At 38.2% G+C, this 26,704-nt stretch overlaps 2 protein-coding genes across 3 annotated transcripts in view; one reads left to right on the plus strand and one right to left on the minus strand.

The window, feature by feature from the left end:
- il11ra (interleukin 11 receptor subunit alpha) overlaps nucleotides 1-15,864 on the plus strand; it is a 61,295-nt gene extending 45,431 nt beyond the window's left edge. The window contains exons 7-13 of one of the 2 annotated variants that reach the window (XR_009061078.1): nucleotides 108-271; nucleotides 394-538; nucleotides 2,612-2,704; nucleotides 3,568-3,670; nucleotides 3,797-3,876; nucleotides 9,484-13,075; nucleotides 14,525-15,864. Coding sequence is in view for 1 of the 2 variants with exons in the window: in XM_057818478.1 (XP_057674461.1) it covers nucleotides 108-271; nucleotides 394-538; nucleotides 2,612-2,704; nucleotides 3,568-3,670; nucleotides 3,797-3,875 (584 nt within the window). In the remaining variant the exon portion in view is untranslated. Of the gene's footprint in view, nucleotides 1-107; nucleotides 272-393; nucleotides 539-2,611; nucleotides 2,705-3,567; nucleotides 3,671-3,796; nucleotides 3,877-9,483 lie in introns of both variants that reach the window. The other variant, XM_057818478.1, reaches the window with a different exon arrangement.
- tmem267 (transmembrane protein 267) lies at nucleotides 14,977-22,236 on the minus strand. Its single transcript, XM_057818481.1, has 3 exons — nucleotides 22,137-22,236; nucleotides 17,258-17,717; nucleotides 14,977-17,190 (listed from the first exon to the last, which is right to left on the minus strand). Exons 2-3 carry the CDS (start codon nucleotides 17,651-17,653, stop codon nucleotides 16,855-16,857), a joined length of 732 nt encoding a protein of 243 aa, XP_057674464.1. The 5' UTR covers nucleotides 17,654-17,717; nucleotides 22,137-22,236; the 3' UTR covers nucleotides 14,977-16,854.
- Nucleotides 22,237-26,704: the final 4,468 nt, after the last annotated feature.

Below are 26,704 nucleotides of genomic sequence, written 5' to 3' on the forward strand. Positions count from 1 at the left end.
GTTCATAAACCAGAAAAAAACGTTCATGTCACTATGTATAAAAGTAAAGCTTTCAAGTGAATGAATACATGTCTATTTTTAATGTGTAGTTTTTCTTGTCTTTTCAGTGAAACCTGACCCCCCAGAGTCAGTGATTGTAAATGAAGTGGAGGGCTATCCTGAGCGCTTGAACGTCTCATGGAATTTTCCCTCCTCGTGGCCAGTACGTCTTGGTTTCTCGCTAATTTTTCAAATAAGATACAAGCCATTTGAATCTCAAATCTGGTCAGAGGTTAGTAATCGCTTATGTTTGTTTACATTATACTCATTGCAGATCAATTAAATTCAAAACATGTCTTTACAGTCCTTCCAGTGTTCTTAATTTGCTGTCTTTTCTCTTTATTGTTACATTAGTTTAACTCTGAAGAGAGTCCAGCTATGATTTGGGACGCTTTGGCTGGTCACCTTCACCAGGTTCAAGTCAGAGCGAGGGACGAGGTGAACAGTGAGACCCAGTGGAGTGACTGGAGTCCTTTGCTTTATGGCCGGCCTTGGGAAGGTTAGAAAGAGATCTCAGCATTTGGCTTTATTTAAAGCAGATTCCAGTCATCTCCATGTGCGTCTTCATGTGCATGTTAAGAACAAAAATGTTTAAAAAGGCTTTCACTTCTCAGTCATTCAGTTCAAATAATGAAACTAATGTACATTATTATCATGCATAGAGCCACAATTAATTGACAGTTAAGTATTTTCTGATGTATTTTTATTATAACCTAATGTTCATCATTATTAACAAATTAGAATATCACATTTAAAACAAAATAAATTGATAAACAAATTAAATCGGAATTGTCATTGATAATCATTTTCCTATATTCAAAGAATCAACGTGACATGTTTCACCTCTTTAAAAAGGTGAAGGCATGTTATGTTGCCACTTAAGTAGTAGTAGTAGTAGTAGTAGTTGTTCTTGTTTATCTTATTTTTGTTCTTGTGTACACTAACTTTGACATCCTTTTCCTGCTTAATTTGTGAATCGATCGTCTTGAAACTTGGTAGCTATGTGGCATGGGCTAAAGATCTATCAAACCTCAGAACCAGATTTTTAAAAATGTATTTCTGTATTGGCTTTTTAAAAATATTACTGTTTTTTATTGTAAGTTATGAGTGTGAGCTCTTCATCACAGCCTTCAGCCTGTAGTGTGCTGTAGCACATTCTTGGTTGTAGGGCTACAGCTATCGATTATTTAAGTACCAGTAATCAATTAATCTATCAATTAGTTCGAATAATCGAGTAATCTGACAACATTTTGTGCGTTGCATAATGAATTTTAGTAGATGTAAAACAAAGGCTTGCTAAGATTGCACTTTCATAAAAGCATTAAGTGTGAATACAAAATAAAATTCCCGTGTTTTTTCAAACAATGCAAAATTTCACTCTCATTTCACAAAAGCAATAAATGCCTTTGAAAATCAATGCATTACTTTTAGCCTCAAACGGTATAAAAAAACAATAAATGAGGATAGAAGTGCAACAAAAGAACAATTAGCTAACTTGCATAATAAAAGTCCACTAGCTTAAATGCTACAAAATGCCAACATTTATTGTTTGTTTGTTTTACAATGCTCTTAACAAATCGTTCAAACACATGTTCCTACAAAAAAAAAAAAGCAAATATACCTTTAGACTAAATCACAAATGCATAAACGATTATATTAGCTAAAAATAAACTTACAACCTAATGTTGGTCTTAACAGGGAGCAGCTAGATCAAGCCATGTTAGATGAGTTGTGTCATATTTACTGTTGCCACTAGAGGGGAGTGTATCCACCCAAATGAATAAAACAAAATGCAAACCCTTTCAAAACAAACCGTTAAAACGCCAGTCTAATGAAATTAATTATCGAAGCAGCAAAATTTTGTTTGAAGCTCTTTTTCTAATTGAATTATTCGAGTTAATCGATGAATCGTTGCAGCACTACTTGCTTACTTATTGGAATGATTGTGACGCTTCTTTGTATGCCATACAAGCATCAGTAAAAGCACATACATTTGTAACCAAGGTAGAATGCAGTGGAGTAATGTCACAAATAATAATAGTGCACGTTAATACAATAAATGACGAGACAAAATCAGTCTCTAATAAGGCAGTGGGTCACTTGGCTTACTTCCGTATATGTTCGAATGGTTGAGCTTCCCACCAGTTGCTTTCACACTGTTTTTCCTTGTCAATATGGGACATCAGAATACTAATTGAGCTGAGATTTATTCACCTGTCCATAAGGTGACAGTGGCATAACGTAACCCACTCTTCTCTTCGCACTGGTGCCTTACATGGAGGTACCATTAAAAAAAAAAATACTTGGACAGTGATCCTGTAATGTCCCTAGAAAAGCTTAGCTTTCTAGTACATGGAAGAATGGATAGTTAAACATAAATGTTGTGTTGGGTTACTTGAACAAGATTATTTTAATGTGTTTTTAAAATTATGCCTGTAATGAAATAAATTTGAAATTTGAAACTTTTGCACATGTTCCCCCTAGTTCCTTTCGAAAACATGTGGCGCTCTGGTGCCGAGATCACATTGTGTCGACAGCAATTGATCTGTGTGTTTGTGTGTTCATTCTGCAGACACTGCCACATCTAAACCTCCAGAGGATAATTTTCCAGACTATATTTTTCACTTCCAAACAAAGCCAGAAACATCAACTTCTAGATCACATAGTAAGTTGCTTCAGATAACAAATGTGTGGTCATTTGAACCATTTTTACTTCTTTGCCGTAAATGACATATACTAATAACACTACAAGATCAAACGCTTGTTTTTTTTTTTTTACTTTGGACAGGACAGATCGAAGCACTTTTTCGCCGCAGCAGACCGCCATTATTACTGGCACAATATTAAGGCATCACTTACTGTTAGCACAGAAGCCTTATGCTGCTCTTACATATAATTACATATAATTATACTAAAATGTGTACCGAGTGAGCTGTCACTACTTTCTAATAGTGTATGAACTAAAGATGTTCAATAAATGCATGGAAGCTGTTCTATACAGAATTCACTTGGTATTCCAATGTGCACATTCAAAAATAATACACTTCTAAACACACTCCATAGTGCACTCAATTTTGCCAAAAACTGCATCTGTGAGTGATTATAGCTTCGAAATGTGCTGTGCACCAGATGCATTCTCTTTGTGCGTTCTCAGTTAGTCTGCATCAATCAATCCACTACCAGAACTTTTTATGTGTGATTTTGGCCTCCCTTTGATTGATATTTGTGTACTTGGTGTGGGTCTGTTTACTCTTACTACTATGTAAATATTAATGTAAAGCAATGGTAGCTTATTTAGAATGATTTATATCAAAAGGACATGCACACATAAAGGTTTTTACCTCTAAAAGCCCATGTACTTGGTTATGAATTCTTAAATCGCTGTGGTTGACCAGACTGTGACATCTCATCTCATTAATCATCAGTGGAGGGATTCTCATGATCTTTGCCCCTGTAACCGTTTGCCCTTGAATGCACACACTCACTTATACCTCCTTTTCCCATTAAATCCTAATCTTTCCCTTCCAGAGCCAGTTCCACCGGATGACGGTAATTTGGGTTTGGTGATTCTGCTGGTTTTGTTTGCCGTAGTTATCATAGCCACTGTCCTCTCACTCATCTTTGTGGTGTGGTAAGTTATACTTGCAATTACAGTACAGTAAAGGCCTACTCATCCATCACAGCAATTTACACTCTTACTTGAACTTACTTATTCTATTTAATGTGAATAGTTATTGTTATTATTTTCTGCTCCAAGGGTGAAGCAAAGGCGGCGTGAACATGTGACCAAACAGGAGCTCACGTCCATGGTCAAGATGAAGTCCATGCCAGTTTGATGTGAGACACCCAACTTTTACCCTTTCTATAGTTGATAGTTAAGTTCTTCTGAATATTAATTGCAGCATACTGTGCATTTTTTTGTGTGCAAAATAATGCCAACTGTTCCCAGCTGTCAAAATAGAAAGATAGCAAGTCTTTGACATGCTTGAGCCACAGCTCATCCCGCCATAGTTGACAACGCAAGTATGTCTTTGCGCAACTTTGGGAACAGGCACCGGGAACAGTGCTCTTGTGGGCAAGTAAATACAAGTAACAAGTAAATACATCAGTTATTTTTTTTCGTCACCAATCTTAATTCAACTGGTAAATTACAAGTAGTGTGGACATACAAGAAATTAAAGTGATCTAATAAGGGCCCGTCTAATGATAATGTAAATGCTTGAATTTGAATTAAAAAGGCAGTTTTTACTTGTTAGATTCTGTGTCATACACTACTGTCCGAACGTTTGGGAGTCAGTCACCTAGACATCTTTGTTTTTTTCATGAAATGGTACACTTTTACTTATCGAATGAGATGCAAAACGAATAGAAAATATTGTCAAGAGATTGACAAGGTTAAGAATGATGATTTTCATTTGAAATTATTATTTTCTACTTATAACCTTTGGAAAAGAATGCTCCATTTTAGGCCTGCACAATATATAGTTTGAAAATTCCATCGCAATTTGCGCATTTAAAAAAAAAATCGCTTTTGTATACTGCAAGCCTGGATTAAATGGCGATATATATTGTATTTTTCTACGTTATTTTCTTTAAAAATAATACATATTATGAAGGTGGCATAGTGGAACAGTGGTTAGCACATCCACCTCACAGCTCTAGGATTGTGGATGCAATTCTGGCTCTGGCCAATGAAAAATGCGGGTACGCCTAGATTTTGTGTTGGTGCACCTTAAGAAAAATGTTACGTGGAACCAATGCAAAAAGTAAGTGTGGAGCCTTGGCTATATACAGTGGGGCAAATAAGTATTTAGTCAACCACCAATTGTGCAAGTTCTCCTACTTGAAAAGATTAGAGAGGCCTGTAATTGTCAATATGGGTAAACCTCAACCATGAGAGACAGAATGTGGAAAAGAAAAAACAGAAAATCACGTTGTTTGATTTTTAAAGAAATTTATTGTCAAATTAGAATGGAAAATAAGTATTGGGTCACCGACAAACAAGCAAGATTTCTGGCTGTCAAAGAGGTCTAACTCCTTCTAACGAGGTCTAACGAGGCTCCACTCGTTACCTGTATCAATGGCACCTGTTTTAACTCATTATCGGTACAAAAGACACCTGTCCACAACAGTCAGTCACATTCCATTATTCGAAAATGGAAGACATACAAGACCACCAATAATCTCCCTCGATCTGGGGCTCCATGCAAGATCTCACCCCGTGGCGTCAGAACGATAACAAGAATGGTGAGCAAAAATCCCAGAATCACACGGGGGGACATAGTGAATGACCTACATAGAGCTGGGACCACAGTGACAAAGGCAGTAACACAATGCGCCGCCAGGGACTCAAATCCTGCACTGCCAGACGTGTCCCCCTGCTGAAGAAAGTACACGTCCAGGCCCGTCTGCGGTTCGCTAGAGAGCATTTGGATGATCCAGAAGAGCACTGGGAGAATGTGTTACGGTCGGATAAAACCAAAATAGAACTTTTTTGGTAGAAACACAGGTTCTCGTGTTTGGAGGAGAAAGAATACTGAATTGCATCCGAAGAACACCATACCCACTGTAAAGCATGGGGGTGGAAACATCATGCTTTGGGGCTGTTTTTCTGGATAGGGACCAGGACGACTGATCTGTGTAAAGGAAAGAATGAATGGGGCCATTTGTCGAGAGATTTTGAGTGAAAATCTCCTTCCATTAGCAAAGGCATTGAAGATGAGACGTGGCTTGGTCTTTCAGCATGACAATGATCCCAAACACACAGCCAGGGCAATAAAGGAGTGGCTTCGTAAGAAGCCTTTCAAGGTCCTGGAGTGGCCTAGCCATTCTCCAAATCTCAACCCCATAGAAAATCTGTGGAGGGAGTTGAAAGTCCGTGTTGCCCAACGACAGCCCCAAAACATCACTGCTCTAGAGGAGATCTGCATGGAGGAATGGGCCAAAATACCAGCAACAGTGTGTGAAAAGCTTGTGAAGAGTTAAAGAAAACGTTTGGCCTCCGGTATTGCCAAAAAAGGGTACATAACAAAGTGTTGGGATGAACTTTTGGTATTAACCGAATACTTATTTTCCACCATGATTTGCAAATAAATTCTTTAAAAATCAAACAATGTGATTTTCTGTTTTTTTTTCCACATCCTATCTCTCATGGTTAAGGTTTACCCATGTTGACAATTACAGGCCTCTCGAATATTTTCAAGTGGGAGAACTTGCACAATTAGTGGCTGACTGAATACTTATTTGCCCCACTGTTCACACTGTTAATTTTTTATCATTCAGGCCTATCCAAAACAGAGCTATTAAATTTATATGGTGAAGATTCTTCTACTCTTAATATCACAATATAATATCGCAATATATTGCAACCCCCCCCCCCCCCCCCCCCCCCAAAATTGCAATGATAGTTTTTTCCAATATCGTTCAGGCCTATTCCATTTTTACCATTTACAGCATTGCGAACCTTTGGAATTTTAGGGGCCGCATGAAAACTATGTAGTATTCATGCCAGGCCCTAGGGGGCAGTGCAGGTTTACAGGGCGACAGAGAATGATGCATTTTCACCCCACCAAGCTCCCTCAAAAATATGCCCGCCCACTCAAAGCAATGTCATTTTTCTTTTGTTCAAAAAAGGCCCAAAAATTGAAACGTTCAACATATTTAATTTAGAAATATTATTAAAACAGTAATTTAAAGCTGACATTCCGCCATATTTGCTGTTTTTAATGTTTAGTAGCACTGCTGCGTACGCCCAATGTGACGTGTACGAGTGCTGACGTTAACGGCGCGGTCTCGCGCCGCAGGAGCCTTTGATATGCATGCCGAGGAAGCCCCCCTCAACCCCCCGCAATTGGATTCTTCCACTTCGGAGGCAGGATTCAGAATTATTCGTCTTTACCGACACCATATGCACGCGAGGCGAGTCCGTCATTGCGTCTTTGTGTCGCAGAGTCGCCATGTAAACTGCCCCTTAGCTGTCAATTTTCTGAGGTAAAGAAATTTGACCCCACCATTGCAGAAGCCCTTCCCATACATTTGATCAGCTTGATGGGCACTTATTCCTTATGGTTGAGCAGGGCTGTCAACAGACTTTCAGAGGCCCGGGGACAAGAGACCATTATAGGGCCCCCCCACCCCATCCCACCCTGCCTGACAGTTCCCTGTCTCTTCCTGATAGGCTCCTCTGCTGCTGCTGTTGGTGCAGTTTCGGTTGGGCTTTGGCCACAGCGATCGCCAATGTAAACGTTCAGTGTTAGCAGCTGTTGTTCACTTACCGACATCACGGTCCACAGCCAATTGTAGCCCTAATTCTCTGGCTTCTTGTCCCCCTTTTAAAAACTTCGTCATTTTTTCTTGTTCACCTCTATGATCTTCATCCCTTTTTCTTTTCTCTTTTCTGTGCACCCGATTTATGACGACTCGCCTTGTTTAGGGTTTATAACAATGACAGATTTTAATTTCCCGCTTCAGGGCACGTACATAGTGTTGCCTTGAGTGCGCCGAAACGGGGTCAAACCATTCTCTGCTAAGACAGAGGGGGTGGAGGGGGGGGGGGGTTGTTGTGCTTAAAAAGGAAAAAATATATATTTGAAATATTTAATATGTCAAAGTTTTTAAGTATATATTGAGTAGAGCATAATATTTAATCAGACAATGATAAAATTCTATATTTTCATTTAACATCTCATTTGATACATGAAAGTGTGACTTTTAATGGAAAACAGTAAGAGGCTGGGGCAGTGAAAGTGTTGCATTGTAGGGTGAATAATATACATATGAACATAATACTCTATATCAGTGCTTCTCAATTATTTTCTGTTACGCCCCCCCAAGGAAGACGTAAATGTTTCGCCCCCCCCCCCAACTCTCTGCCACCACTGTAAATAGTATCATTCGTCTATATTACTATTATAAGTACGCCTCAGCCTAACATTGTGTCCTTTTTTTTCTATTAAAGAAAAAAAGTAACATAGATCAACTTATAATAAAGTATAACTTTTTTAACATTGTGTTGCTTGTAACAGAAAAGACTTAACGCGCATCAATTTGCCTGAAGTTAAAAAAAAAAAAAAAGTCACATCCAAACTGTAAAAATACACTCAAGGTACATTTTGGACCATTTGATACTGAAAAATAAAATGTAATAAAATCAGTAAATAATAACAAATTCAAATTGATTAGAAACATTTACTCTTCAGGACAACGTGCCAAAAAATTTGACCGAAAAACAAAACTGAATAGAAGGGGGGGGGGGAAAGTCTTTGGACAGAAGGAAAGTTTTTATTTTCGCTGATTCACCACAGTGCTCACTGGTTTACTGATATAACACTGACAAAGCGGGACGATTGTGACAATTGGCAATATTCGGCACATTTTCGCTGAAAAACAATCAAGCGGCTTATCAATGAGATTGAGGTTGAATGTCTTTAAGTGGCGTCTTAACTGATTTGGCTTCTCCGCTATAATCATTTTTAGACTCAGTAAACAGTGGTCTTTCCTCATTTCCCACTATATTAAAAGTCAAAGGCAAACGGCCCGAAAAAAGCGCATTCTCGGCGGCCGAGGTAGAACCGTAGGTGAGGGCGGTGGTCGTGACGATCCCAAGCCGAAAACGGCACTTCTCGGCCGGACACGTGAGAACCGAAGAAGACAGTGGGTCGCTGCGTGAGTCCAGCTCTGCATGAGTCTCTTCCGTGTGCTCTTGCTTACTTCAAAAATACTGCACGCACTTTGAAAATGAGAGCGCCACTGCCACCCACGGAGTGGATGTGCAAGTACACTTTATTCTAGTACGGCAAAAAAAAATAAAAAAAATAAAAGCATGTTCCCCGAGGTCACTCCCGCCCCCCCTGGCATCGCTCTGCGCCCCCCTGGGGGGGCGCGCCCCACCATTTAAGAAGTACTGCTCTATATGAACACGAAAAAAATAAAATAAAAGTTACTTGTCCTCATCTTCAGAAGTTAGCAGGATGGTTTCCCTCAAATTCCTTATGTGTTGTTGCACATGTTTTCTGAATATGAACACTTCCCACGCTTGTGGTTGTGCATCTCCTTAGCTATGCCCCTTTGGTAGATAGTTGTGGATGGCACACATGGCCTCTGCGGTGAATATAATTATAAACTTACAGGGCACGCTGGCTTATTCTAAATCTGTTTGTGAAGTTAAAACAAGTGGCATGGCAGTTAGGCAAACAAACACAATGTGTTCTGAATACAACCCATCCCTTGACTGAGGTCATTATTCACCTAATTGATCAAATGGTGCATTCCGTCGAATGCAGTTCACTTGTTCCTATAAAAAACAGACCCATATTGTGGGCTTGTAAATATTCCTTCCACTCTGTTATTTACATCTGGCAGCGCTTACTGATGTGATGTGATATATGGATGTTTTTTAATGTGGCAAAAAACTCTTCATCCTCCTCCCCTTGCTCCTCTCTTCAGGTTAAACTCAAACATCATCTTCTCCTCAGCCCGTTCTAGGGCTGCTCTGAAGAGTTGGCCGTCATGCAATTCAGCATGCTGACCTTCACTTTTCAACTGCAAGAAATTAACAAGAATTTATTCAAGAGCCATGATGACACAAACAATCCTGTCAAGCCCCCCTTTAAGAATTGAAGGGATGTCACACTACAATTCTTACGATACATCCTGGAGGAGCTTTTTCCATCCCCGTCAGGTTATTTTTGCAATCATCAGTGATTTTGCTTCAGTTTCATGTGTCCGTTATTACAGACAGACGCAATGATGTGAATGGGGTGCAACTTTTATCTGGCAGCATTGAAGAGGCCTGAAAAAGGCAGCTGAAAACAAGTAGGCAACTTGAATTGTGAACACTAAATGAATTTCTCTTTTTTTTATGTTGCATGGTGATGTTCTTTTGTTAATGTGTCTTTATAATCATCCATCCATGAAGGGTGTGAAAGAGTATATCACACTTAAAGTGAAAGGGGATACAAACCCAGCAAAGGCTTATTCACAAAACACCAGCTTCATGACAATGGACACAAGCGAAGGAAAATGAGTTTTATTTTGTTTGTGTCTGGTTTTGCTCTTTTTTTTAAGTTAAACAAAGGCATTTTCATTCAAAACTATCATCATTGAATGAAATAATATTTCAAAATGTATCCGTATTCATTTTCAGCTATTAATGTAGCACCTTGGAAACAGTTCTTGTTCCGGTCAACAATTTAGAGGCATTATGTGTTAGAGTATTGTTTCAAATGTGTTAAGAGTTAAAAAAAAAAAAAAAAAAGTCAAGCCTGAAGGTGTTTGCAGAATGCACCTCTGGCTCTTACATTTTTTCTCAATTGCTTTGGTACGTTTCTCAGATCAGAATTAAAATTCTCAAAACTATTTGTTAATTCCTCACAACATGTCGCACAAGTAGCAAAACAATATGGATGACATGCAAAAGACCTTTTTTTTGTACAAAATACTTAGTCTATCGCTCAAAATTAAATTTCTGTCTCAATGAACATGTCAGTGCTATCAGAATGACAAGTCCTTGTTTCATTGTGTACAGACAAGGCAGTCAAATTGCTTAGTCATGCTCTCAATTGAACAGTTACTCTGGTGGAAGGCTCTGATGATGAAGTAAGTGTACGTAAGTTTTGATGAAAATTGCAAGTTACACCTTTGTGTGTGGGAGATTGATTGTAAGAGACTGGACAAAATTCAGTTTACACTTTTACTGTTTTTACAATGTCTTGACAGACCATGTCAATGCAGTACAGAAAACAAAAGACAGCACAGAGTATCCGAAAGAAATCTTACGTAAAAGCAAAATTAGAAATGTGAACATAAGACCCAGGTGACCAGCTCAAGAAAGAGGGGAAAATTGCCAGCACCTGGGTCTCGGATTGCATCATCCTTGTCAAGTCGCAAGATATGAAGATTTAAGTCGTGAGGAGTTTTGAAGAGCCGACCCCATTCGACAATTAATGATTACACCTGCTACCACCTTTTTGGATGATCAGATTGATGAGTACCATGATGACCCAACTGATCTTGATCCTTACCACAACTTTTACAATAACATGTCGAATAACTGTAAGTACTACACAGCGGACCAGTACAATAACTCCATGAATGTAGACATTAAACTGAAACTAATCCATTTCAACGGCAGGAGTCTCTACAAAAATTTTGAAAACATTGCGGATTATCTATAGAGCTTCAATAACAAGTTTGATATTATTGCCGTCTCAGAAATCTGGTTTAATGGGAACAAAGGAACTGTCTTTAATTTGCATGGATATAACAATGCCCAAATGAATCGGACATCAAATGGTCACGAAAATCGTCACGGAGATCCAGGATCAAGAAAGGCTCGCTCGCGGGAAGCAGGCAAGGGCGGATGACGACTAATCTTCAGGAGCGGATTACAGTGGACGTGGGCCTCCATGACACCCCCGGCCAACCCTCCCTACACCAACTTGAAAATCAACCTAACCGATGAACCTACTCGAATTGACAATATTGCATAGTGCCATGGCAATCAATGACTTTTGGGTCGATATATAAGTGAAAAAACGGACAAAAAAAAAAAACGTAAAATAAAAGCTCATGTAATGTGACTATGCAACTCTACCATGCTAGACTGTGCGTCCCGGGCTGTAGGGGGACGGGTATTGATAAGCATATGCTTTTTCCCATCTTCCTTTGTCTGTCATCGGTCTTTTCGGGCAAATTATTCCATATTTTGTGACTGTCAATGATTCTCTTTCTTTGGCCAAACTATCCCACATTTTTGTAACTGTCATTGATACCGATGATGATAATACATATTTCATTCATTCATTCAAGACAATCGGCACAACTAAAATTCAAATGCTATCAGGATTATTCACCCATTCTTTCTGCACATCTTGACGTTCCTCTCTGTTTGGCCACAAATTTTCATTCACGTCACAACAGATGTCCTCTCTACAGCGTGGAAAGAATGTTCTTGAATGCTGCAGGCATCTGCTGTGATGTCACTGCATGCTGCATTCATGGCATCCAGAAGAGTCATCTAATTGTGAGGCTGACGATCATACACTTGCCATCTCCATGTGGAGAAAAAATCTATGGGGTTGAGGAATGGGGAGTATAGTGGTAGGAACTTCATTACCATTCTTTTGTGGGTTGCAAACCATTCCCTGATTGTGTTGGCGTGGTGGAAACTCACATTGTCCCAAACTATTAAAAATTTTAGCAGGTTAAAATTAGTAATGAAAATGCTCAGAAATAAGCACACACATGTTGACATATCCTGACAACATGTTCATGCATTTTGCATGTAAAGACTTATGCAATATAGTAATGACAAAATGTTGTGGATGGTGAGACTATTCAATAGAGACCCATGATCATCCATTTTGACCATCACGGAAGATGCAACTGATAATGTAGGAAACAGCAGAGAATTGTACAAAAACATTTGCATGGATGCACAAAAACATCTACAACTTGCTCAAAGGAATGAGAAACTGCTTTTTTTAAGTGCACTAGTAATGCGATGTTGAGAGGATTGAACAAGTAGTTTCGAGAATTGCAAGTCTGATCTGAGAAACTTACCAAAGCAATTCGAAACTAATAGACTATTGGTGATGAACAAGGCCTCTTTTTTATGACAGTCTAGTTAGTTTATCTTAGAAAAATATCCATAATGCATAGTAGGTATGGCGAAATCAGTTGAGCCTCAAATTTTGAACACTATCTGTAACAGGACACTAGACCACATCCAATTGGATAACATTAAGAAACTAGTTTTATTATTCATTGATGTAAATACTGTAGGAGACTACAATGCCCTCCACTAGCAGTTCTCATTATATTACAATATATTTTTTGTTTTTAAAAATGTTGAATTCTAAATTTAAGGATCTTAGTTATTCCAATTTAGAGGTTCCACTGTATTGCCCAATTTCTCTGAGAAAACAACACAGCTCACAGCTTTGACATTGGGTTTATATGTGACACTCATTAACATTAGTTTTATTTTTTACAAATAACATGGACACAGTCCTGCCGAGAGCAAAAACTAAAGCAAGTACACTGCTGGCCAAAAGTATTGGCACCCCTGCAATTCTGTCAGATAATGCTGAATTTCTCCCAGAAAATGATTGCAATTACAAATGCTTTGGTAGTAATATCTTAATTTATTTTGCTTGCAAAAAAACAAAACAAATTGTACACAAAACTCCAAAAATGGGCTGGACAAAAGTATTGGCACCCTTCGAAAAATCATGTAATGCTTCTCTAATTTGTGTAATTAACAGCACCTGTTACCTACCTGTGGCACATAACAGGTGGCGGCAATAACTAAATCAAACTTGCAGCCAGTTAAAATTGATTAAAGTTGACTCAACCTCTGTCCTGTGTGCTTTTGTGTACCACATTGAGCATGGAGAAAAGAAAGAAGACCAAAGAACTGTCTGAGGACTTGAGAAGCAAAATTGTGAGGAAGCATGGACAATCTCAAGGCTTCAAGTCCATCTCCAAAGACCTGAATGTTCCTGTGTCTACCGTGTGCTGTGTCATCAATAACTGTAAAGCTCGTAGCGCTGTGGCTAACTTCCCTAGATGTGGACGGAAAAGAAAAATTGACGAGGGATTTGAACAAAAAATGTGCGGATGGTGGATAAAGAATTTCACTTTTGACCAAGAGACATAAAAAAGCTAGGCTGGAGTTTGCCAAAACGTACCCAAGATAGTGAAAAAGGTTTTGGAAGAATATTCTCTGGTCAAATGAGACTAAAGTAAAGCTTTTTGGGAAAAGGCATCAACAAAGAGTTTACAGGGAAAAAAACAAGGCCTTCAAAGAAAAGAACACGGTACCCACAGTCAAACATGGCGGAGGTTCCCTGATGTTTTGGGGTTGCTTTGCTACCTCTGACACAGGACTGCTTGACCGTGTGCATGGAATTATGAAGTATGAAGATTACCAACAAATTTTGCAGCATAATGTAGGGCCCAGTGTGAGAAAGCTGCGTCCCCCTCAGAGGTCATGGGTCTTCCAGCAGGACAATGACACAAAACACACTTCAAAAAGAACTAAAAATGGTTTGAGAGAAAGCACTGGAGACTTCTGAAGTGGCGAGCTATGAGTCCAGACCTGAATCCCATTGAATACCTGTGGAGAAATCTGAAAATGGTAGTTTGGAGAAGGCACCCTTCAAATCTCAGATACCTGGAGCAGATTGCCAAAGAAGAATCGTGTAAAATTTCAGCAGAGCATTAGAAGAAACTCATTGAAGGATACCGGAAGCGGTTGTTCGCAGTTATTTTGTCTAAAGGTTGTTCTACCAAGTATTAGGCTGGGGGTGCCAATACTTTTGTCTGGCCCATTTTTGGAGTTTAGTGTAAAACATTTTTTTTTTCAGTCTTTTTTTTTTTTCATTGCAAGCAAAATAGATTAAGATATGACTAACAAAGCATTTGTAATTGCAATCATTTTCTGGGAAAAAATTAACATCTGAATAAATTGCAGGGGTGCCAGTACTTTTGGCCAACAGTGTATGAGAAGGATCCATTGCTGTGGAGCTACAATACAAGTCATTTTCAATTCCTCGTTTGTCAAGCGTCATTGTGGCCATGTGGTCTGACAAGATAGTCCATGGTGGCCATGGCTACTTGACAAGTCAATCTCTATCTCACCACCATTAGATCCTAAAACAGCATCGTCGGTAAACGGTGATGAGTGGGCGCAGTGCTCGTGACAGTTTCCATATACCTCAGTTTGTTTTGTATTTGTACTTTCGTATCTCCTGTTTGTGTCTTGTTGGTTTCGTGTTGACATTCAGTTGTGTGATCCAAAGCTGTGCACAGAATGACTGACTGTGTACTATGTGTTACAAACACAAAGTGCATAGATGTCAAGCTATTTGCAATTTGATGGCTGTATGTTCTCACAAGCTAACTCCACTTAAAATGCACACATCCAATTGAAGCTTTTTTTTTTTTTTTTTTTTTAATGTTATTGTATATCATGTATGTAATGAAACAGATTTCCTGCATATTATGTTCATAACTAGTTTGGAATTACAGCTTAACTCAGTTATGTTAGTTGTTGCTTGATTAGATTTCAGATATTTAAAATGATAAACAAATCATACTAAATAATTGGCAGAAAATATTTGAAATAAAAACAGAATTTGACATGTTTTATATCAAAAAACATCCCTGAGTATAATCTGTATCACTATCTTCCCAGCATTGTTGGGTTTGTCCTGCTCAGTGTTCTGAAGCTTTTCGGTTGTTTCAATGTTCTTGCATTCTTTGCAGTCATTAAGGTCCTATACACAGTAATTTATGTATATGTGTATACATACAGTATATATGGGGACAAGAATCATGAATCTTTTCCAAACACTATTTGCCCATTTTGATTACATTTTGAATCACATCTTTACATTTCACATCGGTTTAGAATCTTGCAATTGTTCTGCTATTTCCAATTTTTTGGGCACTGATTTAACAAAATTGTGACCTGCATTCGTTGTTCATCACACATTTATCACAGTATAATAAAACTATAAACACTAAGTTTTCCCTTGTTAGGACACATTTTGTAATACAATTATAGGTTCGTTGGGCAAAGTGCAGTATTAGTGACTGTTCATAATTCCATGTGAGTCATTTGTTGACCTTGTGTTTCCTCTTTATGTGATACCAGGAGCCTGATGCTTTTGCACTTAGGTTCCGACCCTAAGGTGTATGCAAGCCCCCTCCCCCGCTTCATGTTTGCCAGATATAACCATAAGCTGTTATTCTTTTCCTGTCCTATGTTTCTGTAAAAAAATAAAGACTATTTTATCACATCAGCAGCTTTACAGTACTTTCCATATAATTCTTAAGAATGTTGTTTATTGAATCAAAATGGTGGATTACTTCACAATTTTCCCATATAACTAAACTTTTATCGTTATGCAGTCACAACAAATTCAAACAAACTTAATGTGCAAAATAGGTTTTTGTGTGCATGACTGAAAACAATAAGAGCCTCGAAAAGAAACATTTCTGGAAAACAGTGCTTCAGGTTGCAATGCATGTGCCGGCTTAACCATATCTATACAAGCAAGTGTGACATCAATATATGTATAAAAAAGTGCAAACCAAAATGTTTAAACAATTAAAAAGACAGCAGTGAGAAGTACTAGTTAATTATGATAAACAATTCAGTAACAAAAAGGGCATCTGATCACAATGGAAAAATACAACAAAAAGCGTGAAAAGAACTGGATAGGGAAATCTTCAAAATGTCAAAAGAAACGTCTAGTGCAACCATAGGTTACTTGTCGCCATCTAGTGGACAACTAACAAAAGCCCTTTTGGCATAAAACATCTTTCAGGATTGGCTCAGGACAAAATTAGGTTACTTTCAAACACTGTTCCAACAGTCTTTGAATAAATAATTGTATATATAATTTAAGTTATGAGGAGAGGGGATCGGGAATCAGTGTTGTAGGTTAATATTTTTTTCAATGGTGTAACAATAAATAGCAAATAGCATAGTTTCACATTTCGATTTGAACATTTTTTAAATAAAAATGGCTTAAATATGAAAACTCAAACTTTTTTTTACGTTAACTACAAAGAAGCATCTGCCGAAGAAAGGCAAACATTTTAAAAGATTTTTTTTTTAAATATTTGTGAGAGTGTAGTTATAATGTACAGTAACTTACTACTGAATAAATATCACTAAAGGTGAGGACACACGGATGACCAACAGGGGTGTTTCAGATAGGAAAGTAAAGGTTCCTTTGATTGGCACATATTTTCTTCCTTTGATCGACCTCACCGTTTGGACTTAGTCCACCCTAACGGGGTTTACACATCGATAGCGACCCCGTGTTTGGTTGAAATGACGTCTCTGGTTCCAGTCAGGTACATGAGCACAGAGCACAAGTGAGGGAGTGTCGCTGTGGTGCTGACATAGAGCCAGTAAGGGAGTGGCATCGTGTTCCCGAACGGACACACCCACAGACCGCGGCGCACGGCGTCCCGCATGTGGTGCGTCACCATCGAAATGAACAGCAACCACGGCAACGAGCACCAGGCGTCTTTTAGGCGTCCGAGCCACATGAAGAAGCGGAGAGACAGACAAAGGACAGGGATGAGCGTGGAGCAGTGGAGGGGAGGACGCTGAGGCAGGGAGACAGCAGCCTGTTAGAGAAAAAAAAATTGTAAGAGAATATTGTTCTAAAATGAGGCAATTAGCTGAGCTTATTACCTTGAGTGACAGCGAGCCAGCCATGTAAAAGTGGTCCAAGTCAATGATGGACGCCAGAAGACCGGCCAGCAGTACCTCGTAGACGTCACTCTTCTTTCTCAGCCCAATCACAACTGCCCAGGACCACAGCCCTACGATGGCATGCGTGCCATTGTCCAGGATGGCTCGCAGCCACAGGTGGTGCTGGATGAGCGGAAGCTGAAGGACGTGGTCAGCCGCCACGCAGAACGCGCCCAGGCCTGCCGACGCCAGCAAGGAGGCGGAGCTGAAGGTCTGCAACAGGGCTCGGGCCTTCTCGGTTTCCACGGCAAGGCTGAGGGGCACCGGGGTGCCCTCACTCCCCAGGCCTACGCCCTGAAGGGGGGACGAGTCTAGCTTGGAGTAGAAACCTTGCATGTTGATCAAAAGGTGGCTGTTTGGTCAGACAAACACCACTCAAGGTCAGCACAACTCTGGGAGTCTGGATAGAGAATAATAATATAAGACGCTAAATTTGAAAAGCATTTCTTGATACTCAAAGACAAATAAATACATAGAAAACTATATAAGGATGCGTATGACAATTGGATGTGAAAGTGAAAGGTTGTTTGTAGAGGTGTGCAAAATTTCCGATTCTAAGATTATTCGGGATTCGGCTGTGGAAGATTCAAGAACGATTCACAAACATCCAAATTCCGATTATTGAAATATGCGAAGTAAAGAGGAAGTACAACACACTCAGCGCGCCGCGCGGTTTTCGGGACACAATGAGGAACGAAGCGAGAGTAGCTAAACCTCATGCTTCTCATTACCCGGCCCCTCGGGTAATGTCAATGCTCAACTCACGGCTCTAGCTCAACTCATGCCACGAGATAAAAAAAACACAACAACATACCTGACTGCTGCCGAAAAGCTGCTACAAAGTACATCCACATCATGTTACGGTAGATATCATTTATATAGGATGCTATATAGATTCGGTAGCGTTAGCAGCACATCTACAAAAAGCTAGATGCGAGCGTTAGTAAACCGCCGCCATCTTAAAGCAGTACACTTCCCTGCAAGGCTGTTGTAGCGAACCTTCCAAGCGAACCTAATTAACTTTTTATCTAAAATACTCCTAAATTAGTAAAATATTGACTTGAATCTATCTTTAAAATAGTTTTAAAACTTTCACATGTCGAAAGTAGACAAAAGGGAAATTATGGAATAACGGGAGCAATTTTAACAACTTTAACGGTTGATTCACAACATTAAATTAATTGAATGTAGTTTAAAGCTGCTTATACAGAATGGGGACTGGAGTTTTTTATTTACTGTTATTTTTGTATTTTTGTTTACTGCTATATGTTAACTTGATACTGAAATAGTAGTTTGGTTTAGCCTGAGAGTATTTTTGAACAATTTTGGAACTAATTTACAAAACATTTAAAAAAAAAAAAAAAAAAAAAAGGAGGGGGGTGCATCAATAATCGTTTTATAATCGAATCGGAGCCTCTGAATCGTAATCGAATCGTTAGGTGCCCAAGATTCCCAGCTCTAGTTGTTTGTCTATTTTGTGTATGTGTCCTGCAATTAGCTGGAAACAAGCAATCACACCTCCTGCCCATAGTTAGCTGGGATAGGTGCCAACAGGATAAGCAGGATGAAAAATGGATTAATAAATGAGAGGGATGTTACAAAATCCTGACCCCCAGCCGCAATTCTCATAGTTCAAAACGTCAAAAAGTAACGACACGAATGGAAAAACAGTTCGAACTAACGAACAACCGTATTGGCCCGAATATAAGACGGTGTTTTTTGCATTGAAATAAGGCTCAAAAAGTGGGAGTTGTCTATATTCGGGGTCTAGACATTATACCCATTCACGACGCTAGATGCCGCCAGATATCATTGAAGCGAATGCTGAACTTGAGGAGTAATGTTCTGTCATGACAGATCTCAGCTACTCTCAAGTTTAACCAGTTTGCATTATTTTATTGCAATGTTTTTCCTTATTCAGATTTGTTTCAAGACTACAGTTACAGTTAGACCTCACTTTGATGTTTAATGCAGTTATTGCAATTTTGGTGTTTTATCACAATAGTAGAATGGTTTTACATTTCAAAAACCAGAAGCCATTCATTTACGAATGTGATTGCATTTTAGTTTACATATTTAAATGTTCAGATATTAAGATTTGAATGAGGCAAAATAACATGCTTTTTCTTTGAAATATATTGTTATAATCCTTTGGGGTGCAGCTATCGAATATTTTAGTAATTCAAGTAACCGACTGAAAATTTATCAATTAATCGAGTAATCGGATAAAACGTTTTTTTTTTTTTTTTTTTTTAGGTAAAGAGCAATTATAAATATACATGAGAAAAAAAGACATTTAATCCAATATTGAACCATTTTCAGTAAATCAATGTCTTTATTGTCGATGTACATTGTTGAAAACAGCCAACAATTGCATCTAAGATGTGACTAGAAGAAAAAAAAATCACTGCTTTCACACAAAAAACGTCTAGATCTTATAAAAACAACAACAACAACAACAACATATTCCTTACCTAAAAATGTAATTACGCTTGATAACACACATCACTTAAAAGCTACGTGTTTTTCCCACGTGTTTCAATTTAATTTCCATTTGTGTCAAGCTATTTTAAAGTTCTAGTTAAGTTTTAAGTTAGTCTAAAGTGTAAGTACTGATAGGATTTTGAGTTTTTGCAGTGTTCAAAATAAATGTATGATACCTGCTGTATCGGAGCACATTAGGGACCAGTGCTACTTGGTGTTTTATTCAGCAATGACTACTGAGCTAAAACTGACAGTTAGCTTTATTATATTTTAATTTTACACCCTCATCACTCTACAGCGCTGTGTTTTTACAGATTAAATAAAGCCTGTATGTAAGACACTTTAGCCACGCATCGACAGTGGTCATAATCAATAGAAACCTAGCCCTCCGAAGGGCTAACGTTACGTGAGCGAGTGACAGTAACATATATTTTTTCGCGATGAGAAGTCTAATGCTTGAAGATGGCAGCTGCCCAGACGCGTCACGCGGCGGAGTCTGTCATTTCGCATCTAGTCCTAAATGCATGCGATATCTATGAGACGCATCGGACACTACCTGCTACCTTGCGGGCGTAGTTTTTAGCAATGTCGGCGTATTTTGTAGCGGCTGTCGGCTGCAGTAAGTTTTTTTTTTTTTTTTTTAATTGCTTCTTCCTCTACGCACGTGACGTCAGCGCGTTGTCCCGCATTAAAAGTAGTCCGAGCAAAATGTGATGCTTAGAGCTGGCAAAATTAAACGATTCCTCGGGGTGAATAAAATTACTCGGATCAGTTTTTAAACTCGAGTTACTCGGGTTGCGCGAGTATTCGTTTCAGCTCTAAATCATTTGTTTCAGATGTACTGTAATTATTTTCTGTATTAAATTAATTTGGTGTTCAAAAAGTCTTTTTTCAAACTTGAGTCTTGAAAAAGAGGGGGTCATCTTATAATCAAGGCCGTCTTCTATTCGGGCCAATACAGTATTACTATTATTGTTTCCTCTGAGTGGTGATGTAATTCTGACAATTTGTTTGCACTTCACTTGGTAAGGAATGAGATTGCCAGAGTGTGCCAGAGTGGACAAAGCTGCAAATAGATCTACATTGATTTATATCCATTTGATCAGATTTGTTAATAAATGCACTTTATTACTGTTTCAAATCTCCCATGTAATTATATAGGTATAGTATAACGAAGTATAGTGAACGCGGCTGGATTCGCGAACCCGGAAATTATTGACAGTCCACAAACATTGTTTAACTTGGTTTGTGATTAAAGTTCACAAATGTGTAGCGGAACTCCCCAGAATTTACTTCGTTTTTAAATTTAAATTCGTTTGAAGTTTACACATCTTTTCATTTAACAAAATTCCGGTCAAATTCACCATAATTTAGACTTCCTTCATTGTTCTTCTTCTTTTTGGTGAGTTTTGGGGTAGTTTAAATGATGCCCACATGACAAATTTTGACCGCCTTGTCATCAAGGTGTGCGGCTAGGCCTGATGTTGAGTAGGGTAGAACTCACAAATAACAATATATTTATTATTGACTAAGCTTTCCGATGATACCTTATTTATTACAATTGGTGATAAAACAAGCAAGCCTATACCTTCCACACTTGTAATAGAAAATGGGGAAAAAGTCACTCACAAATTCAGATCCGTAGATCCGTTCTATTACACTGGTTGACCAAACTAGCCCTTCTTTCCCAACCTCTAAATGACCATAACTTTTCTTGTCACAGAACAATGATTGATGATGGCTGATAGGACTTAGGCTTTCATGTAGATTCTAATTTTACCTATTTTGTTTGCATTCTGGTTTTTTAGCCAAATACCCAAATATTATTCTCTTTTGTTAGATAGCTGTTTTGATATGAATTTTTATGGCCTACTTGTATTTTTTGTAAATTCTAAACAGAAAGAAGAATCGTGTGTACCGTAGAAATGTTAATGACGAACATTTTAAATCAGAAACTTCACAAAATGAAGCATCCACAGTGCAACAACACCATTACTGTAAATCAACACTAAATATTACGGTTGCTATGTCGTTTTCATTCGTCTTCTAATAGTCGCAATTGTCTTGCTTCGACACGAATAATTAGATTTAAGGTTCATTTAATCTCTGTAGCGCAAGCTACTAGCGTGTTAGCTTGCTATAACAAGCCAATTGAAGACTGCTGCATTGTGTGGGCTGAGAAGGCTGAAGCTCTCTTAACAGTATTCTTGCAGTGTGTCAAGAATACTGCACCCAAACACGCTATTCGCTAGTAAATGGGCCAGTTTATCATCATAACAAGACTGCATTGAATACGGTATGATTTTTCTCAGCTGTTAATCAGAATAACACTTACCCCATCCTCTCGCAGTGGAAATCTAGATGGGGAATAAAAAAAAAAAAATCAACACGCACTTCTTTGTATCTGAAACAGCGTTAGAACTTCAGTGGATAAGACTCACTAGCGCCCTCAAGCGAGTTGGCTGTGAACCACCTTTTACATTTAGCTCCTGTACCGGTACATACATTTTCGAGGGACAAATTTTCTAATTCTTTTTAAACACTAAAAGTGTAAGGCCAGACCTTATTTAGGGAGAAGAGATTTTAAATTTTGCCTCACAAGAACCTGTGTTTTCTTGGGGGACAGAAGTTAGGGGTGTCTTTCTATTTCACATGATTGGTGCATTACCTTCTAAAGCAGACATGTCCAAAGTCCGGCCCGGGGGCCAAATGCGTCCCGTGGTACAATTTCATCTGGCCCGCAGCCTCTGTCATAAAATCCATAACGTCTGGCCCGCATAGACTTAATAAATTGAGCAGCATATGAAATAGCTTACACTAAATTCTGTTCCTCATTTACCTACTAGAGGGCAGCAGCACTCTAAGTGACATCACTGCGTGTGACGCTTTACCCCCAATTTTCTAAAATGGCGACAATAAACAAAAAATAAAGGAAAGTTGACTGTGAGGGCCGGCACTTCAAGGGTAGGTGGAAATTGGACTATTTCTTCACTGAAATACGCGTGTCTGCCTCATTTGCCAGGAGACAGTGGCTGTTTTTAAAGAGTTCGATGTCAAGTGACATTACCAAACGAGACACGCTGGCATGTACGACAAGATTGCAGGGAAGGAACGCTACGAGAAATTGAAGCAACTTGAAGCTAGTTTGTTTAACAAAAAAAAAAAGTGAATATTCAACTGCATGTTTCAAATGAATCAAAACACATGCTTAGGACTGTTGAAATTATAATAAAAAAGCAAATGTGAAACAGAATGGCTTGCTAAAATTTGTTTAAATACATTGTTGTTTTACGTAAAGAACCTCAGCCAAGGTCGGCCCCCCACATTTTTGCCACACCAAATCTGGCCCCCTTTGCAAAAAGTTTGGACACCCCTGTTCGAAAGAGACTTACATTTTTATGGGGCGCCGTTTGTAAAGCGGCACATGCTAAAGATTACGACATTTTCTCACATTTAGCGCCACACAGTGTTTAAAATGGTGTGAAATTTTTAGAGTCACTTTTTTTTTGTTTTTTTTTTGCACATTTACAACATTATTTAGCAACTTAAATATCTATTTTTAAATAAGAAGTTTGGACCTCAATGCTCAAATCCAGAACAAAACATTTAATTTAAATCTTACATTTATATCTTATATACTAAATGTTAAATCAGGAAACGGTCGGAACTAAATATTTAGTTTAACATGCAAATTCACATGACTGGAGACCGGAAGTGACAAAATAAAAGCTGGTGGAGCAGCTCAGACTGTCTGTTTACATTGTTTGAAAATGAATAAAATCTACTCAACGCTGGCAGTCTGCTCTTGGACATGAGTCATTGTGATGATAACAATGTATTGGTAAAATACATGTTTAGGAGAAACTATTTAAAGAGTATTTTGTGTGCTCCAGCTTTTATTTTGTTACTTCCGATCTCCAGTCATGTAAATTTGCATGTTAAGCAAAATATTTAGTTCCAACCGTTTCCAGATTTAGCATTTAGGATATAGGATATACATTTAAGGTTTAAATTAAATATTTAGTTCTGGATTTAAACATTCAGGTCCAAAAATTCTTATTTAAAAATTAAAATTTGGGTTGCTAAATAATGTTGTAAATGTGCAAAAAAAAAAAAAAAAAAAAAGGTGACTCAAAAAAATATTAACACCACATTTTCAACACTGTGTGGCACTGATTGTGAGGAAAATGTCGTAATTTTCAGCATGTACTGCTTTACAAACGGCGCCCCATACATTTCCCCCAGTAGTTTGTACACTGTGAAAACAGCTAAGTTAGAGTGACTATAACTGCAATTCTGCTCACCACACTCAAAGGAAACACATCTTAAAGAGGTACTAATGTCATTTTCAAATATTTATTTAATGCATAAAGGCCAAATTTTATGTTAATGTTTTATATGTACATTTGATTTTATTTGATTGCAATTACATTTTCAATTTTTTTCATTTTATAACAGGTATGACTAATTATTATACTTACCCGAAGTTGATGGCCAGTTTTTGTGTGACGTTTAGTGAGTTATAATTAAGGAAACCTTTCTTTGAGTTATGTGCAATGTTGTAGCTCTGCATTCGTTTTTATATTGCTCTGTGTAATGTGCCTACATTATGTACAGGCCTTTCGACAATGATGTACGTAGGAGGGCTTTCATTTATGAATATATTCACTCACAGAGGTGGGATGAATGTATATGGATGGTTTTTTATTATTCTAAAAGTAATATAACACCATATAGCGTTAGCTACATTTAAATGAGCTCAATGAGCCAGAGGGGTTTTTCATAGATAAAGCCTCTTTTATGACTCCAGCCACAAAGCAGGAGCCTACTTGTAGGTATTACTATGCCTTTTGTATGCATTTAGAATTGTTGGATGTAAATAATCATGGTATGTTTAAGGTAACGTAAAAAATGTCCAGATATTCCAAATTCTGTACCTTGGATGCAAACAAAATGTCCTTCAAACACGTTTTCAGCAACAAATACAGAGCTGTTGAGACCAAACCTGCTTAATCTACAAAATATATCACTCCCGATGCATGCTTGACAACCCGTCTGTATTGTCTGATGACATGATTTTATTTGCACTGCTTATATGATGTGTTAATGGCCAAAATGGGGTTCTCGTTGAGGTGGAGTCACGTGACATTTGTGACATTGTTGAAAACCCCTGTGCTGTACTCTTATTGTTGGAGCTAATTTTACCTGACACTATCAAAGCTTCAGCACCATAGACAGCACAGCTGTAGATTTGATCTACTTCCCTATTGTGGACTGATCTAATCAAACAAAAATATTTTTCAGACCATAATCTCCTACTTTAATATCAAAGATGCTAATGTGTGGATTTTTACAGGTGGACAAATTTAATGCTTCCTTGTTGTAAAGCATCATATCCCACATTGCACCAATGACAGCTGCAACTTAAGTCTGGTATAGCATATACTACTATATGCAAAAATTTAGTTTGCTTTGAAAATGTGATGGGTGTGACTTACAGTTCAGTGTTCCCCTTTATAGTGTGGAAATAACAGTATTCTCTAACATGTATTGTACTCACCACAACAGATGATGTAGTGTTACAGAACTATTAAGGTAAAATATGGGAAGCGCGCTGTATTAAAGCACTAATTGTTGCTCTCCTTGGTGTAATATTCCACTCCCTCCTTAAGTGAGGCAAGCACAGTATTTTAAATGGCACCTTTGGGTATAGGCTGCACAGCCGAGCTTTAGTTTAAGTTCAATTTTGTTGTAAAGGTGATATATATCCTAAATACTGTATGTGGCGGAAAACACAAACCTGAAAAAGCAGTTTCTGCTCTTGCACTCCCCTTTAAAATAGACTGCTGTATTTTAAGCCCAAAGAACTGTTGTGTTTGATAGAACAATATGTCTGTATGCTGCCATAGCAGATTCATGGCGCATTAAGCCCCCAAACTATTTTAAAATTGTCTGTTTTAACCTGAAACCCCCGTTTACAGCTGTCGCGCAACCGCTTTTGTTTCAACCCAGCCATAAATTAATTAATTAATTAATTGATGTTTAATATTTCGATTAAAAAAAAAAAAAAAAAACGACTTTAAAAAATTATTCACTCGCATGTTTTAAATTTTTAAACAAATGACGTCACAATGAAAATAATGGTGTCTGTAAAAAAGTCACGGATATCTACCTAATAACTATCGCTTATTTGTATATTTTTTGTTACTGTCACATTTTCTCCAATATGTTAGATGATAAATAATCGATCCAAACAAAGACAAATTGAAAAAAATCGTTTAAAAGAGTAAATACCGTATTTTTCGGACTACAAGTCGCACCTGAGTATAAGTCGCACAAGCCATAAAATGCCCAACGAAGAGAAAAAAAACATATAAGTTGCACCGGAGTATAAGTCGCATTTTTGGGGGACATTTACTTGATACAATCCAACACATAGAACAGATATGTCATCTTGAAAGGCAATTTAATACAAAAATACAATAGAGAACAACATGCTGAATAAATGTACAGTGTACAGTGCATGAACAACGAAATGCGAATATACTGTCCTCACCAGGACACTACGGCTCGGTCCTGGCTATATAGCGAACTCCCAACAGACAATGCTGGACGTCCGTATAATTTGCTGAATCAATTTGGTCCTCGATAGCAAACAGATTCGCATCAACATAAATAAATGATAATTAGGTACTATTACAGCAATAATGTAACAGATTAGCATGCGTTCGCTGGCGTTAGCACATCATTCAAACAACCAAACAACTGGCTCTAAGTGTCCGATCGCGGCTGGAAAACACACAACAACAACAGAAAAGATGATACACGTAGGCGTTGCCTCTGTAGAGATATTTTAAAAACGTAAACAATGAACGTAGATTCGCAGCCGTCTTTCTCTCTCGC

Source organism: Corythoichthys intestinalis, chromosome 17 (genome assembly GCF_030265065.1).
Source record: "Corythoichthys intestinalis isolate RoL2023-P3 chromosome 17, ASM3026506v1, whole genome shotgun sequence".
NCBI lineage: Eukaryota > Metazoa > Chordata > Actinopteri > Syngnathiformes > Syngnathidae > Corythoichthys > Corythoichthys intestinalis.